Source organism: Staurois parvus, unplaced genomic scaffold, assembly GCF_062004578.1.
Source record: "Staurois parvus isolate SC_StPar_1 unplaced genomic scaffold, SC_StPar_1.0 ptg001026l, whole genome shotgun sequence".
Lineage (NCBI taxonomy): Eukaryota > Metazoa > Chordata > Amphibia > Anura > Ranidae > Staurois > Staurois parvus.
In genome coordinates this window covers 144,104-161,467 of record NW_028318822.1, presented here as the reverse complement: position 1 = coordinate 161,467, position 17,364 = coordinate 144,104, and the positions used below count along the sequence as shown (strand labels likewise).

Below are 17,364 nucleotides of genomic sequence, written 5' to 3'. Positions count from 1 at the left end.
CCAGGAGTCCAATGTTCAGCCACGCTCTGGTCACGCCCTCTGATGCATTTCACCCTGTCCACCAGGGCTTGGTCACCAAGCCCTGGTGGGTGGGGTGAAACGCATCAGTGGGTGTGGCCAGAATGGCGGCTGAGGCCATTCCTCAACATTGGACTCCTGGGGTTGGTTGAGCAGCACCCACGTAAATGATGTCATCAACTGGCATCTGCCAAAGAAAGGGAGACAATTCAAATGAAGGGATGGATGCTGTTCAACCGACCCCAAGAGTCCAATGTTCAGCCATGTTCTGGCCACGCTCACTGATGCATTTCACCCCGCCCACTGGCGCTTGGGGTGAAACGCATCAGAGGATGTGGCTAGAATGGCGGCTGAAGCCATTCCTCAACATTGGACTCCTGGGGTTGGTTGAGCAGCGCCCACGTAAATGATGTCATCAACTGGCATCTGCCAAAGAAAGGGAGACAATGCAAATGAAGGGATGGACGCTGTTCAACCAACCCCAGGAGTCCAATGTTGAGGAATGGCCTTAGCTGCTGTCCTGGCCACACCCACTGACACATTTCACCCCACCCACCAGGGGTTGGTTACAGCCTCTGTGACCAAGCCCCAGCGGGCGGGGTGAAACTCATCAGAGAGATCGGCCAGAACGTTGCTGAACATTGGACTCCTGGGGTTGGTTGAGCAGCGTTCATACCTTCAGTTGCGTTGTCTCCCTTTCTTTGGCATATGCCGGTTGATGACATCATTTACGTGGGCGTTGCTCGACCAACCCCAGGAGTCCAATGTTGAGGAATGGCCTCAGCTGCTGTCCTGGCCACGTCTACTGCCACGTTTCACTCCACCCACCTGGGCTTGGAAACTAACCCTGTGACCAAGCTCCGGTGGGTGGGGTGAAACGCATCAGTGAGTGTGGCCTGAACGTGGTTGAATATTGGACATCTGTCTTGCTTAACCGTTAATGAGGGTGGTCAGACGCTATAGCTGGCTCTGTGTTGTTTACCTATAGCAGTCCCCTTTCCCATAAGGCAAGCAGGCCTATTGGTACACTGTTGCCCTCAGGACTTATACACAATGCTATAGTGCCTGGCTACCAGGCCGATGCAGGTGCGAGCTAAACACAGCAAAGAGGTATTTGCCATTGGCAGACAGGCAGTGTTCCGGGCAGGCAGCGTTCTGAGAGTAGTCAGGGTCAAATCCATGGTCAAAAGGCAAGCTGAGTTCAGACAGTAGTCCAGTCCGAGGTCAATAACAAGGAAATCCAAGCTAGCTGGCAGGGCAAGGGATTGGGTGAAGGTCAAGGCACAGGAGCAAGGCAGGAAAACAGAGCTTGAAGCACATGTTGCAAACAGGATCACAAGCATGACACTAAGGGCTTGGCAATCTAGAAACAGGTTTGGACTCTGCCTAGAGGCTGTGTCTACACCACAGGTGTCAAACTGGCGGCCATCCAGCTGTTGTCAAACTACAAGTCCCATGAGGCATTACAAGATTGACAGTTACAAGCATGACTCCCAAAGGCAGAGGCATGATGGGACTTGTAGATTCGCAACAGCTGGAGGACCACCAGTTTGACACCCCTGCTCTACACCAACCACCCTACAGGTGGACAGTCAGAGAGGCAGAATGCAGCTCAGCCAAAACTGGGATGCTGGAATGAGACCAGCAGCTGCCATAGAACAGGAATATTGCATGCTCCTGACAGAAACCCTGGCCAATAGTGGGGTACCGAACTGAAAATTCTGGTGCCGAAACTGAAAATTCAGGATGCGCTTGGCTGAAAACCGAAATGGACAGTTTTTAAAAATGTATAGCATTTTGAAATTCATTTTTTTTGGAAAAATATACACTTTAATGAAAAAAAAAATAATATATACACCAAATTCTTTGTAAAATATGAAAGAGGATGTTACGCCGAGTAAATAGATACCCAACATGTCACGCTTTAAAATTGCGCACGTTCATGGAATGGCGTCAAACTACAGTACTTAAAAATCTCCATGGGTGATGCTTTAAAAATTTCTACAGGTTACCAGTTTAAAGTTGCAGAGGAGGTCTAGTGCTAGAATTATTGGTCTCGCTCTGACGTTTTCAGCAATACCGCACATGTGTGGTGTGAAAAACGTTTACATATGCGGGGCTACGTATACGTTCACCACTGCGCTGGGGGATGAGGGAATGTTAAAGAATTTTTTTTTTTTTTAATTTATTTTAATACTATTTTTTACACTGTCCCTTTAAAAAAATGTATCACTTTTATTCCTATCACAAGGAATGCAAACATCCCTTGTGATAGGAATAATTAGTGACAGGTCCTCTTTATGGAGAGATATGGGGTCAATAAGACCCTCACATCTCTCTACAATTGGATCGTGCTTTGCTGGGTTTTTTGCCTTCCTCTGAATCAACTGTGGGTGTAGGATTATAACTTTTTTTTTTTTTAATGGTTGAACTGGATGGACTTTTGTCTTTTTTCAGCCAGACTAACTATGAAACTGTAATGTAAAGCAAAAGATAAAAAAAAGCATTGATCTAGCGCTTTAAAGAAAAGAAAATGGCCTTGTTTACAAGCCGCGGGAACCGAAAGTAACGTAATGATGTCGCTCTGGTCCTCCAAGGCCATAGAGATGAGTGGAGGCCATATTTCCTTCACTGATCTCTATGCCCAGCACTGGGTCTTTGGATGGGTTCTGAAGTAAGGCTGAGGCAACGGGGGCGGGGTTATTTTCCACACCTGTATTGGTGCCTATTTTCATATCAGCCAAAGGCCGATAGGGGTATTTTCGGCCGAAACGTTTCGACCACCAAATTTCGCTGCATCCCTACTGGCCAATCTCGAAAAATTATCCTATACACTCCCATTGAAACCAAAAGTGGTTTTCTGGAGGGCTAGAAATATAAAAAAGCCCCCAACGACGTGACAAAACCATGCATCGGAAAAGTGGAGCACGTTCCTAGTGTTAGGACCTGGGTCACCTGCTACTGGCACTGTGCTTCCCTGAGTGTAAAATTGTAGTTCCAGTGTCCACCAGTAGGAGTCAGCCAACAGATCCCAGTAATCAGTTTCCACCTGATGCTGGCTGCTGGGAGGGTATTTAGTTCCTCCTGTACATTTCCTACTTGCTTCATTTTATTTATTTATTTCAGGTACATATATAGCGCCATCAATTTACGCAGCGCTTTACATATATATTATACATTCACATCAGTCCCTAACCCTCAAGGGGTGTACAATCTAAGGACCCTAACTCACATTCATACATACACATAATAGGGACAATTTAGACAGGATCCAATTCACTTACCAGCATGTCTTTTGGAGTGTAGGAGGAAACCCACGCAGGCACAGGGAGAACATGCAAACTCCAGGCAGGTGGTGACGTGGTTGGGATTCGAACCAACGACCCTAGTACTGCCAGGCGGAAGTTCTAACCATTTAGCCACTGTGCTGCCCATTCATTGTTTGGTTTTCTGTGTTCCCCATATATTGTATATAGTTAGTTTACTAGCTAGGCTTTCTGTTACTTACTGGGTTTTGGTTACCTTATATCTTTGTCATTTTCTGGTGTTTGGATGGATTTGGGTTTCTCTGTAAATAAATCTTTTTTTTTTAAAATATATGTGGTCTGGTCCCAGTTTCCTGAGTGTGTAGCTACACAGATTTGGCTGTCACTTCTGCCAATTCCTGACAGCGAGCTTGTAGATATGACTGGCATGTATCGATGCGAAAAACTCAAATGCCCAACGTGTCAACGTGTCCCTCAAGGTCTTTAATCTTTCTATACTGCAAAGTGAAACAAAAAACAAGAAGCGCACCAACCTTGCGCATTACCTCAGTAACCATCAGAGCTCTGATGAAGCGGGAATGGCCTTCGAAACGCGTCAGCTGTACTGAGTGTCTACCCCCATGATGGGATTCGCGCCGGCTCCTTATCTTTGAAGTCCCTTCGAGGACTACATGCCTGATTTTATTTGCTGTTTGTGAGTACCATTTTTCAATTAATACATTTGGTTACTGAGGTAATGCGCAAGGTTGGTGCGCTTCTTGTTTTTTGTTTCACTTTGCAGTATCGGTCGGGCTTCCCCAGCCTTGTTTGGAGCTGCACAACCTTTAAATACACATGGTGATCGCTTTTTCTGGTTTTGGTTCCATCTACTCACCACCAGTCTGGGTCCTAGAGCGCAGGAGAAATCGCATCTGGTCTTAAATCTTTCCATGACCAGACATCTGCTATCAAGGAGTTTCTCACCTGCTTTTTGACCTACATTATATACTGCCTATACTGCCTCACTTGTCCCTGTGGTCTACGATATGTAGGCCAAAGTAAAAGTTTATTTCGGACCTCACTGCCACTCTGCACAGAGTCCTGGAACCTGAGGGATGAGGACATGATGGGTAGGATTGCCACCTCATCCCCTTAAACCCGAACACATATTAATGAAACGGGTTCTCAGGCTGATTTAATGCAGATGAGGCACTGAGTTTAATGACCACCTTAATCAGCCACAGAACTGATTAACCACTTTAGGACCGCCCTGTAGCAGATATACTGCTACAGGGCGGCCCCTGTGCGCAGGATCACGCATATATATGTCTGTCACGGTATGGAAGCCTGCCAATTATTAATTCCCTTATTAATGCCTTGTATCACATGCCCTCAGAGTCCTGCTCTGTATTGTTCCAATTGTCCCCTGTGTCACTAGGCCAAATGGCCTAATCAAATTACTCTGGGCCCCCTCCCTCCCGGCCAGCTGGCTGGGAGCTCTCTGCACATCTCCCAACTTGCTTTTCATCTATGCAGACATCATCCGTCCCCCAAGATGTCCCTGTAACCAGCCAGATTCTCCCTGGGGTCTAGTATTACCTCCCCCCCTCCCGATTGCCAAGGCGACCGGGGAGCGTCCTGCAGCAGTTTAAGAGGCTGATGCTAGGAGCTCTGTTTTTCATTCCGGTGTGCAGTCAGCAAAGGATCTCAAGCTCCGGCGAGACCTTTCTGACTAGACTCTGCAAGTCTACTCCCCAGCCTCACAGAGACCCCACAGGAGGGAAGAGACAACCAGAGAAAGCTTGCCTGCGATTGCAAGAGACCCCACAGAAGTGGGAGAGACTACCACAGCCTGCCTGCCAGAGTCAGAGGCCACCCGCCTGATCTGGACTCAACAGGTACCTGCGTTCTGCTTCTACCCCTGGGAGACCAGGCACCCTGTTGGATCCGTGAGTACCTGCTTCCCCCGTGTTACCTGAACTGTTGCGGTGGTGACCCCTCGCACCGCCCTCCTGTGTCAGACTTCCCCTGTTACAGGGACACCCCCTTGGCTATCCTATTGGACTATAAGTGGGTGGGGCCCCCTCATTACCATTTAGTGGCAAATCCACCCTCTCTGCCACCCAACGTATTGAAGGACTGCCGTCTGTTTGTCTCAATAAAGCTTTGTGCGTCTGTCATCCACTCTGTGTGTTCTGTCCTGCCTTTCCTCCGTCACAATGTCATTATGAATTTCCGGGTAGGGGGAATGAGCAAGCCGCACACATGCCCTACCCGCGCCGCCATTCTTTGACACGGATGTCATTCACTGGGTCCCAGCTGGTAATTACCCACCGGCGCCCGATGATTACTGAGCATCTCCGACTGGGAGGAAGATTGTTTTGTTTACAATCTTCCTCCCTGTCAGCTCGAGCACACAGCACAGCCACCCTGATCAGTGTGCTTACAGTGAAGCACACAGACCCCACCCCCTAGTAAAACACTCCCAGCACACAGTTAACCCTTTGATCGCCCCTCACATTAACCCCTTCCTGCCCTGTGCCATTAGTACAGTGTCAATGCTTTTTTTTTTTTTTTTTAGCACTGATCAATATATTGGTGTCACTGGGGATGTCAGTGACACCAAGTCAGTTCCCCCCCAGTGTCAGAATGTCCACCGCAGTCCCGCTAAAAGTCGCTGATCGCCACCATTGCTAGTAGGAAAAAAGAAATTTCAGTGTCTATACCGCCATTTGTAGACGCTATAACTTTCAGGTAAACCAATTCATTTACACGTATTGGGATTTTATTTTTAGTAAAGACATGGAGCAGAATACATTTTGGCCGAAATTTATGATGAAATTTGATTTTTTTACATTTTTTTACTGGATATGTTTAATAGCAAAAAGTCAGAAATATTGTTTTTTTTTCTCAAAATTGTCGGTCTTTGCTTATAGCCCAAAAAATAAAAACCGCACAGGCGATCAAATACCACCATAAGAAAGCTCTTTTTGTGGGAAAAAAAGGACATACATTTAATTTGGGTGCAGCGTTGCACGACTGCGCAATTGTCAGTTAAAGTAACGCAGCACCGTAACGAAAAAAAATGGCCTGGTCAGGAACGGGGGGGGGGGGGGAATCCTCTGGAGGGCGAGGGGTTAATATGTGTTCGGTTTTAAAGGGATGAGGTGGCAACCCTTGTGATGGGACAGTAGCCAAAATTCCAGAACTGCTCTGCTGCATTTTGACAGGGACAAGGCTGTGTTTATACTATGAAAACATAGCTCAGGGCTGCAGTTCCTCTTAGCTCCAATAGGTGGGAAGCTCAATTCTACCCAGACAGGAAGTCTCTATGGAATTCAGACAGGAAGTGATGTCAGGTACAGACAGGAAGTTCCCGGTGAGAGGTGAGCAGGGAGGAAGTAGAGGAGACGTTGGTGGAAGTGGCAGCAGAGGAGGTAATAAGATGTTATTTCCTATTTACACCCAGTAACCCCCATCATGTCCGTCCTCTTCCTCCATAGTCACGTCCGTCCTCTTCCCCCATAGCCACGTCCGTCCTCTTCCCCCATAGCCGCGTCCGTCCTCTTCCCCCATAGCCGCGTCCGTCCTCTTCCCCCATAGCCGCGTCCGTCCTCTTCCCCCATAGCCGCGTCCGTCCTCTTCCCCCATAGCCGCGTCCGTCCTCTTCCCCCATAGCCGCGTCCGTCCTCTTCCCCCATAGCCGCGTCCGTCCTCTTCCCCCATAGTCGCGTCCGTCCTCTTCCCCCATAGTCCTGTCCGTCCTCTTCCCCCGTGGCCGCGTCCGTCCTCTTCCCCCGTGGCCGCGTCCGTCCTCTTCCCCCGTGGCCGCGTCCGTCCTCTTCCCCCGTGGCCGCGTCCGGCCTCTTGCCCCGTGGCCGCGTCCGGCCTCTTCCCCCGTGGCCGCGTCCGTCCCCTTCCCCCGTGGCCGCGTCCGGCCTCTTCCCCCGTGGCCGCGTCCGGCCTCTTCCCCCGTGGCCGCGTCCGGCCTCTTCCCCCGTGGCCGCGTCCGGCCTCTTCCCCCTTGGCCGCGTCCGGCCTCTTCCCCCATGGCCGCGTCCGGCCTCTTCCCCCATGGCCGCGTCCGGCCTCTTCCCCCATGGCCGCGTCCGGCCTCTTCCCCCATGGCCGCGTCCGTCCTCTTCCCCCATGGTCGCGTCCGTCCTCTTCCTCCACGGTCACGTCCGTCCTCTTCCTCCATAGTCACTGTGACGTCTTTTATCTCCAGCAGATGATGATACACACATATATAGTGTGGGAACCCAGATTAACCCCTTCAGGGGCACAACATTCCCCCACTTCCGGGGCCGGAACATTCTCCTCATTGTGGAGATGGGTCACCTTCTCCCTGGAGATGAGATGGACATACCTGGGTTCAGGGGGAGACGGCTCCATAGAACACAACTACAGTTTAGGTGCCGAATCTGAACCCCATTGAGGTCAATGGGAGCCGAATGTTAAATAAAAAAATTAATGGCCATTTTTTGGTCGAATAGGCAAGAGATTGTGGGTCAAATGGCACGGGGGATGGGCACTGACCTGTTTGGCAGGGAACAGTAGTTTTAGTAAATCTTAAGGTGAAACATTTAAAAAAAAAAGCAAAATTCCATTAAATCCCATGTCTGGGGGGTGTCCTGACCCGGCCTGTGAAGTGGTGTATCAGTACGATGTATACAACCCACTACAGCTACACTGACATTTACATAGAAAAACAATGCTGTTCAAATTGCCGGCAAATGGCAGTTCCTGGACCCGTCCTTCTGTTTGCAGTGAAAGTGGCTGGGGATTCCTTTTTATCTATACCAGACGCTAGATGAGGGACTGCTATAGATGGTAATGGGGGACCCCACAAAAAACAGTGTATGTACCAGTCTCCCATTCTTCATAAGAGTCTGTTATGGATGCCAAAGGTGACCCTGCAATTTGTAGCGGGGGCAGTGAGTGAGCAGTATGTAGCTGTAAGGGACCGCCCGGCGACACCACTAGCACTCCACTGATCAGGCGTCCCCAGCGCACGGAGTCTAAGCCCCGGAGTACTTGTTCACCAGGGCCCCTGATGGTGGGGATGGACTTGGTGTACCCCGGGACCAGGTCGTGCCTACTGAGGATACCCGCCAGTGGTAGGGGTATTCGCCAGGGGCTCCCACGGGAGAGAGCCTGATATGAGGAGGTCTGGAGACCCCGTTGAAAGGGATGGATGGCTGAGCAAGTGCAAAGTCAGGCAAACCGGGTCGATAACGATGGGGACGGTGTGGTACAAAGCAGCGGGCAGAGAATAGTCAGGTCACACGCCAGGTCAGCAACAGCAGGTCAAATCCAATAGGGGGCATCCAGGAGAGAGGTCAGGCAAAGCAAGGGTCTGGGCAGGAGAATACAGCGTGGTCAGGTACAATCCGGGTCAGCAACTCACTAGATACAGGTTCAGGATGCAGGATAAGACCAGAAGGCACTGAATGACAGCTCAGGGTCGTTTAAATCTCGCGCCCTGCGCTGCCATTGGTGCCCAGCGGGCGGCCGCTGCTTCTACTGCGCATGCGCGAACTCGAACGCCGGCCCGGACCTAGTGCCCGCGTCCCTGCACAGGGCGGCGCACTGCGCCTGCGGCGGGACCATCGCTGCAGGGATCGTGGAGATCCCTGACAGTAGTAGTGTGGCAGTCGGTGAGCAGTGTAGCGTAAGGGCGGTCGGTGAGCAGTGTGTAGCGTCAGTGAGCAGTATGTAGTGGGGGCAGTCAGTGAGCAGTATGTAGTAGTGTGGCAGTCGGTGAGCAGTGTAGCATCAGGGCGGTCAGTGAGCAGTACGTAGTGGGGGCAGTCGGTGAGCAGTGTGTAGCATCAGTGAGCAGTATGTAGTGGGGGCAGTCAGTGAGCAGTGTGTAGCGTCAGGGCGGTCAGTGAGCAGTATGTAGTGGGGGCAGTCGTTGAGCAGTGTGTAGCGTCAGTGAGCAGTATGTAGTGGGGGCAGTCAGTGAGCAGTATGTAGTGGGGGCAGTCAGTGAGCAGTATGTAGTGGGGGCAGTCAGTGAGCAGTATGTAGTAGTGTGGCAGTTGGTGAGCAGTGTAGCATCAGGGCAGTCAATGAGCAGTATGTAGTGGGGGCAGTCGTTGAGCAGTGTGTAGCGTCAGTGAGCAGTATGTAGTGGGGGCAGTCAGTGAGCAGTATGTAGTGGGGGCAGTCAGTGAGCAGTATGTAGTGGGGGCAGTCAGTGAGCAGTATGTAGTGGGGGCAGTCAGTGAGCAGTATGTAGTAGTGTGGCAGTTGGTGAGCAGTGTAGCATCAGGGCAGTCAGTGAGTAGTATGTAGTAGTGTGGCAGTCGGTGAGCAGTATGTAGTAATGTGGCAGTCGGTGAGCAGTGTGTAGCATCGTGGCAGTCGGTGAGCAGTGTGTAGTGTCAGTGAGCAGTATGTAGCATCGTGGCAGTCGGTGAGCAGTGTGTAGTGTCAGTGAGCAGTATGTAGTAGTGTGGCAGTCGGTGAGCAGTGTGTAGCGTCAGTGAGCAGTATGTAGTAGTGTGGCAGTCGGTGAGCAGTGTGTAGCGTCAGTGAGCAGTATGTAGTAGTGTGGCAGTCGGTGAGCAGTGTGTAGCGTCAGGGCAGTTAGTGTAAAGTATGTAGTTTGCAGTCCTTTGTGTGCAGTGTAGTAGTCAGGGTAGTACCCTGAAGTATGACAGATGGAAGGTATTCCTGCAGGAGAGAACCTCTCCCCATAAGCCCCTTACCACGTGGCTGGAAGACTCCCAGGCTGCCATGTCGGCTCTTCCCCTGAGTCCTGTTCCATTGTCAGTCAATGCTGACCTGTACATAGGGGGGAGGTTGGCCATACCCCTGCCATATTGTCAGCCCAGGAAGAGTCCCTGCTACCTGGAAGCCACAGGGGGCAAAGAAAGCTGTACTGCACTACATCCAGGGAGAGACCCAAAGACTTGCCAGTCCCCCCCTGGTGACCCAATGGAGCCTGGTCTGGTAGGGGAGGACTGCCTGGTTGTAGAGATGGGGGTGCAAGCAATAATTGTGGGGTCCACACCCAAGCACTACCCTGGTGGTCACCTCGGTACAGATGAAGATCAGCTCCTTGTTTAGGTGAGACAATAAGAGAGAGAACATCACCACAATAACATGGACGGGGCTACAGAATTTTAAGGCCACAATTACTAACACACATTAAAGCCCCTGTCACTTTAATATGCATTTTTTAGGTGTTTTTGTTGCTTTTGTGATGATTTTTAATGCTTTTCATGCTTTAATGAAGCTTGGCAAATGCCGCGTGTATGTTTTGGCTTTCTATTTGTTTTACAAAGGAAGTGATGGGGTGGAAGCCAACAGATCTGTGCCACGGTTAGGGGTTGGTGTGGTATCTGGTGGTTTTTGTTTATTTTACTTTGGTGTGTTTGGTGGCTCAGTCGTACCCCGTTCATCAGTTTCCTGGTTTATGAGTACCCCCTCTCACCAGACCTCCAGCTCATTAGCATATGGGTTCAATAGATCTCCTGGCACTGGTTTCCCAGCTCAGTAGTACCCCCAGTTCAGCAGATCCCCCATTCTGCAGTTTCCTGGCTCAGCAGGTCCCCTGCTCAGTAGTACCCCCTTCTCAGTACATTGCCCACCGCCATTGTTTAGTAGAACGCCCTGTTCAGTAGTACATTGCCCACCACCCCTGCTCAGGAAAACTCCCTATTCAGTAGTGCATCCCCCCACTCAGTTACACATTATCCCCCCATTGGTCAGTAATACACCCCCCCCGTCACTCTGTAGTACATTCCTCACCACACATGCTCAGGAAAACCCCATTCAGTAGTACATTCCCCCCAACCACCCCACTCGGTAGTAGCCCCCCCAACTCAGTGGCACACAATCCCCCCAACCATCAGTAGTACACCCCCTGCTTAGCAGAACCCCCTGCTTAGTAGTACTTTCCCCCCAACCCTGCCCCCCCCCCCCCCCACTCAGTAATGCTCTATCCACTCAGTAGTACATTACCACCCTCTGGCTACCCGCTCAGTAGTACATTACCACCCTCCGGCTACCCACCTCAGTAGTACATTACCACCCTCCAGCTACCCACCTCAGTAGTACATTACCACCCTCCAGCTACCCACCTCAGTAGTACATTACCACCCTCCAGCTACCCACCTCAGTAGTACATTACCACCCTCCGGCTACCCGCTCAGTAGTACATTACCACCCTCCGGTTACCCGCTCAGTAGTACATTACCACCCTACGGCTACCCGCTCAGTAGTACATTACCACCCTCCAGCTACCCACCTCAGTAGTACATTACCACCCTCCGGCTACCCGCTCAGTAGTACATTACCACCCTCCAGCTACCCACCTCAGTAGTACATTACCACCCTCCGGCTACCCACCTCAGTAGTACATTACCACCCTCCAGCTACCCACCTCAGTAGTACATTACCACCCTCCAGCTACCCACCTCAGTAGTACATTACCACCCTCCGGCTACCCGCTCAGTAGTACATTACCACCCTCCGGCTACCCACCTCAGTAGTACATTACCACCCTCCGGCTACCCACCTCAGTAGTACATTACCACCTTCCGGCTACCCACCTCAGTAGTACATTACCACCCTCCGGCTACCCACCTCAGTAGTACATTACCACCCTCCGGCTACCCACCTCAGTAGTACATTACCACCCTCCGGCTACCCACCCCAGTAGTACATTACCACCCTCCGGCTACCCGCTCAGTAGTACATTACCACCCTCCGGCTACCCGCTCAGTAGTACATTACCACCCTCCAGCTACCCACCTCAGTAGTACATTACCACCCTCCGGCTACCCACCTCAGTAGTACATTACCACCCTCCAGCTACCCACCTCAGTAGTACATTACCACCCTCCAGCTACCCACCTCAGTAGTACATTACCACCCTCCGGCTACCCGCTCAGTAGTACATTACCACCCTCCGGCTACCCACCTCAGTAGTACATTACCACCCTCCGGCTACCCACCTCAGTAGTACATTACCACCTTCCGGCTACCCACCTCAGTAGTACATTACCACCCTCCGGCTACCCACCTCAGTAGTACATTACCACCCTCCGGCTACCCACCTCAGTAGTACATTACCACCCTCCGGCTACCCACCCCAGTAGTACATTACCACCCTCCGGCTACCCGCTCAGTAGTACATTACCACCCTCCGGCTACCCGCTCAGTAGTACATTACCACCCTCCGGCTACCCACCTCAGTAGTACATTACCACCCTCCGGCTACCCACCTCAGTAGTACATTACCACCCTCCGGCTACCCACCTCAGTAGTACATTACCACCCTCCGGCTACCCGCTCAGTAGTACATTACCACCCTCCGGCTACCCGCTCAGTAGTACATTACCACCCTCCGGCTACCCACCTCAGTAGTACATTACCACCCTCCGGCTACCCACCTCAGTAGTACATTACCACCCTCCGGCTACCCACCTCAGTAGTACATTACCACCCTCCGGCTACCCGCTCAGTAGTACATTACCACCCTCCGGCTACCCGCTCAGTAGTACATTACCACCCTCCGGCTACCCACCTCAGTAGTACATTACCACCCTCCGGCTACCCACCTCAGTAGTACATTACCACCCTCCGGCTACCCACCTCAGTAGTACATTACCACCCTCCGGCTACCCACCTCAGTAGTACATTACCACCCTCCAACTACCCACCCCAGTAGTACATTACCACCCTCCGACTACCCGCTCAGTAGTACATTACCACCCTCCGGCTACCCGCTCAGTAGTACATTTCCCATAATCCCGTAACACCCCCCTCCACTCATTCGTACCCCTACCTGATCATTAGTACCCCACCCACACACACTCAGTAGTACATTGCCAAATATCTACCACCCACCTACTACATTCCCCCCCCCATAGTACCCCCATGATTAGTAGTATCTCCCTACTCAGTAGGACAATCCCCTCTACCCACACCACCTTCTCCCCCCCCACTATGCTGAGATTCCATTCTGCTGAGACTGTGCTCTGCCGCTGTTTCAGCCAAGGTGTCCGCTATTTAATGGTTTTAATACAGGCAGTCAGGAGACAATACAACACATCCTCACAACTGTCAGAAAAGCGATCTGAGAGCGTATTGCGCTTCAGACAGCAAAGCAAGGTCTAAACAAGGACATAGATTTCTATGGGGGCTTGGGGGGGGCTTTGAGATGATGCAAAGCGACATGGGGTACAATTCCTGTAGTAAAGCAAACTCAACCTTTGTACAGGACTATAAGGTAACCATTTTATTTAGTGAGAGGTGCTTTGATTGGCAATCAGAGCGCCTTAAAAAATGCACGTCAGATGCCACATTTTGAAGCAAATGTAAACAAGGCCTAGGAGTAGCAGTGATTACCGTGAAAATTTATAGCGAAGAGTCAACCTAATACCCTCTTACATCCCCATCTTAATATTGTGCAACCTACAGTGAAGGAAATGTGTATTTGCTCCCCTGCTGATTTTGAATGTTTGCCCCTCACAAAGAAATGATCGGTCTACAAATCGAATGTTCGGTGTATTGTAACACTGAGAGACAGAATAGCAACAACAAATTCAGCAGAAATGCGTCTAACAAATGATGACTGATTTGCATGTTCATGAGGGAAATAAGTATTTGATCCCCTTCACAAAACATGACTTAGTACTTGGTGGCAAATCCCTTGTTGGCAATCACAGAGGTCAGACGTTTCCTGTAGTTGGCCCCCAGGTTTGCACACATCTCAGGAGGGATTTTGGCCCACTCCTCTTGGCAGATCCTCTCCAAGTCACTAAGGTTTGGTGGCTGACGTTTGGCAACTCGAACTTTCAGCTCCCTCCACAGATTTTCAATCGGATTAAGGTCTGGAGACTGGCTAGGCCACTCCAGGACCTTAATGTGCTTCTTCTTGAGCCACTCCTTTGTTGCCTTGGCCATGTGTTTTGGGTCATTGTCATGCTGGAACACCCATCCACGACCCATTTTCAATGCCCTGGATGAGGGAAGAAGGTTTTCACCCAAGATTTGATGATAGATTGCCCTGTCTATCGTTCCTTTGATGCGGTGCAGTTGTCCTGTCCCCTTAGCAGAAAGACACCCCCAAATCAGAATGTTTCCACCACCATGTTTCACAGTTGGGATGGTGTTCTTGGGGTCATAGGCAGCATTCCTCCTCCTCCAAACATGGTGAGTTGAGTTGATGCCAAAGAGCTTGATTTTGTTCTCATCTGATCACAAAACTTTCACCCAGTCCTCCTCTGCATCATTCAGATGTTCAGTGGCAGACTTCAGACGGGCCTGGACATGTGCTTTCTTGAGCAGAGGGACCTTGCGGGCACTGCAGGATTTCAATCCTTGTCAGCGTAGTGTGTTTCCAATTGTTTTCTTGGTGACTGTGGTCCCAGCTGCCTGGAGATCATTGACAAGATCCTCACGTGTAGTTCTGTGATGATTCCTCACTGTTCTCATGATCATTGACACTCCACGAGGTGAGATCTTGCATGGTGCACCAGACCTAGGGAGACTGACAGTTGTTTTGTGTTTCTTCCATTTGTGAATGATTGCACCAACTGTTGTCACCTTCTCACCAAGCTGCTTGGCCATAGTTTGGTAGCCCAGTCCAGCCTTGTGTAGGTCTACAATCTTGTCCCTGACATCCTTGGACAGCTCTTTGGTCTTTGCCATGGTGGAGAGTTTGGAATCTGATTGATTGCTCCTGTGGACAGGTGTCTTTTATACAGGTAACAAAATGAGATTAGCAGCACTCCCTTTAAGAGACTGCTTCTAATCTCAGCTTGTTATCTGTATGAAAGACACCTGGTAGCCAGAAATCCTGCTGAATGATAGGGGATCAAATACTTATTTCCCTCATGAACATGCAAATCAGTCATCATTTGTTAGACATGCATTTCTGCTGAATTTTTTGTTGCTATTCTGTCTCTCAGATTTACAATACACCGAACATTCGATTTTTAGACTGATCATTTCTTTGTGAGGGGCGAACATTCAAAATCAGCAGGGGATCAAATACGCATTTCCTTCACTGTATACAGTCCAAATAATTCTACGCTATCTGTCTACAGAAAACCCCGCATGAATCATATGACCACATCAATGAGGATGGAGGAGGACCGGAGTCACATGACTGAGAAGATACTAAACCTCACTCTGGAGATCATCTACCTGCTGACTGGAGAGGTGAGGATTCTGGGAGGTCACATGACATCACTCTTATCTCTATTAATAAAACACAGACCTGACTGGAGAGGTGAGGAGGATTCTGGGATTCTAACAGGATATTCCTATTGGTTCCTCGATACAGAGATTTCCTCTTCTGAAGTCAGGTGATCATATGACCATCACAGTGCCTCCATGTGACTCCCTAAACCCTGAGAGACACAACATGCAGAAGATTCTAGAAGTCACCAAGAAGATGATGGAGCTGCTGACAGGAGAGGTGAGCGGTGCCGGGAATTCTGGGACATTCTCCAGTAACAGACAAGGGATGTGTCTGGATGGTGACTGTATCATTGTGTGTGTCAGGTTCCTATAAGGTGTCAGGGTGTCACTGTCTATTTCTCCATGGAGGAGTGGGAGTATTTAGAAGGACACAAGGATCTCTACAAGGACGTCATGATGGACAATCAGCCGCCCCTCACATCACCGGGTAAGAGGAGACTTTATTGTAAAGGAGAGAGCAGTACGGAGGATCCACCTAGATCCCCCATCATCTGATAAACACATAGAAACAATGGATTCAGTCAGTGTGTGTGTTTCCTACAGATGGATCCAGTCATGGGAACCCACCAGAGAGATGTTCTCGTTCTCTGTATTCCTGGGATTCCACACAGGAAGGTCACACCATCCCTCACCATCATCAGGTAGATGAGGAACAATCACTGATAGTATCATTAGGATCTGTACATTATCTACATTGTTACCATTGATGTCATTTTTATTATATATTCAGAGTGGAAACCTGAGAGATCCTAAAGCTGAGGTTAAGGAAGAGGAGCCATATGTGAGGGATGATCAGCAGTCTATGGAGGAGGATGGAATAACGGGGACATTTATAGAGGAGGACACTCCTACAGAGATCAGCACAGGTGGGTCATGAACACTAAATCCATTCCTCCACCCATACTGCTCACTGATTGGTCCAGAGTAGGGCGGGGACTGGGTGATATCAGCCTGTAATCCCCTGGTCACTTTCCTGAGCTGTGTTCCCCGTCCTGTATTCCTGGATTTCTCTCGGATAATCTTCCTTCTCTGTGCTGCAGACACAATTTATGTACCGTATTTTCCGGCGTATAAGACGACTTTTCAACCCATGAAAATCTTCTGAAAAGTCGGGGGTCGTCTTATACGCCGGTATACGGCGAGCCGGTGTCAGGGCGGCACTTTTTCGAGGGGCGGCGCCGCCCCCCCTCCTCCTCCAACGGACACTAAGTACAGGGGTGGGCAGAGGGGCTGCTGTACCTTACCTGGTTCCGGTCCCACGACGATCCGGTCCAGGAAGCGTGGCTGCTCCTTCTTTCAGTTCGGCCGCTCGATGGTTGCTCGGCTCCGCCTCCTCACCGGTGATTGGGCGCCAGCACTGGAAAGGCACACAGGCGACCAATCACCGGTGAGGAGGCGAAGCCGAGCGGCCCCGCGAAAATCGAGAGGCTGAACCAAAAGAAGGAGCAGCCGCTCCTCTCCCCCACTGACACTAACGATGGGGCACTATTCCTCCTCCACACTGACACCAATGATGGGGCACTATTCCTCCCCCACTGACACCAACGATGAGGCACTGTTCCTCCCCCACTGACACCAACGATGAGGCACTGTTCCTCCCCCACTGACACCAACGATGAGGCACTGTTCCTCCCCCACTGACACCAACGATGAGGCACTGTTCCTCCCCCACTGACACCAACGATGAGGCACTGTTCCTCCCCCACTGACACCAACGATGGGGCACTGTTCCTCCCCCACTGACACCAATGATGGGGCACTATTCTCCCCACTGATACCAATGATAGGGCACTATTCTTCCGACACCAATGATGGGGTGCAATTCCTCCCACTGACACCAATGATGGGGCGCAATTCCTGCCACTGATACCAA

General features: G+C 50.6%; 1 protein-coding gene across 1 annotated transcript in view; it reads left to right on the top strand.

Annotated features, from left to right (window-relative positions):
- LOC149441082 (uncharacterized) overlaps positions 1-17,364 on the top strand; it is a 30,125-nt gene that overhangs the window by 5,094 nt on the left and 7,667 nt on the right. Inside the window, 6 exon segments of the mRNA XM_089657723.1 lie at positions 6,669-6,700; positions 15,335-15,449; positions 15,574-15,708; positions 15,795-15,918; positions 16,035-16,132; positions 16,222-16,357. Of these exon segments, the coding sequence (XP_089513849.1) occupies positions 6,669-6,700; positions 15,335-15,449; positions 15,574-15,708; positions 15,795-15,918; positions 16,035-16,132; positions 16,222-16,357 (640 nt within the window).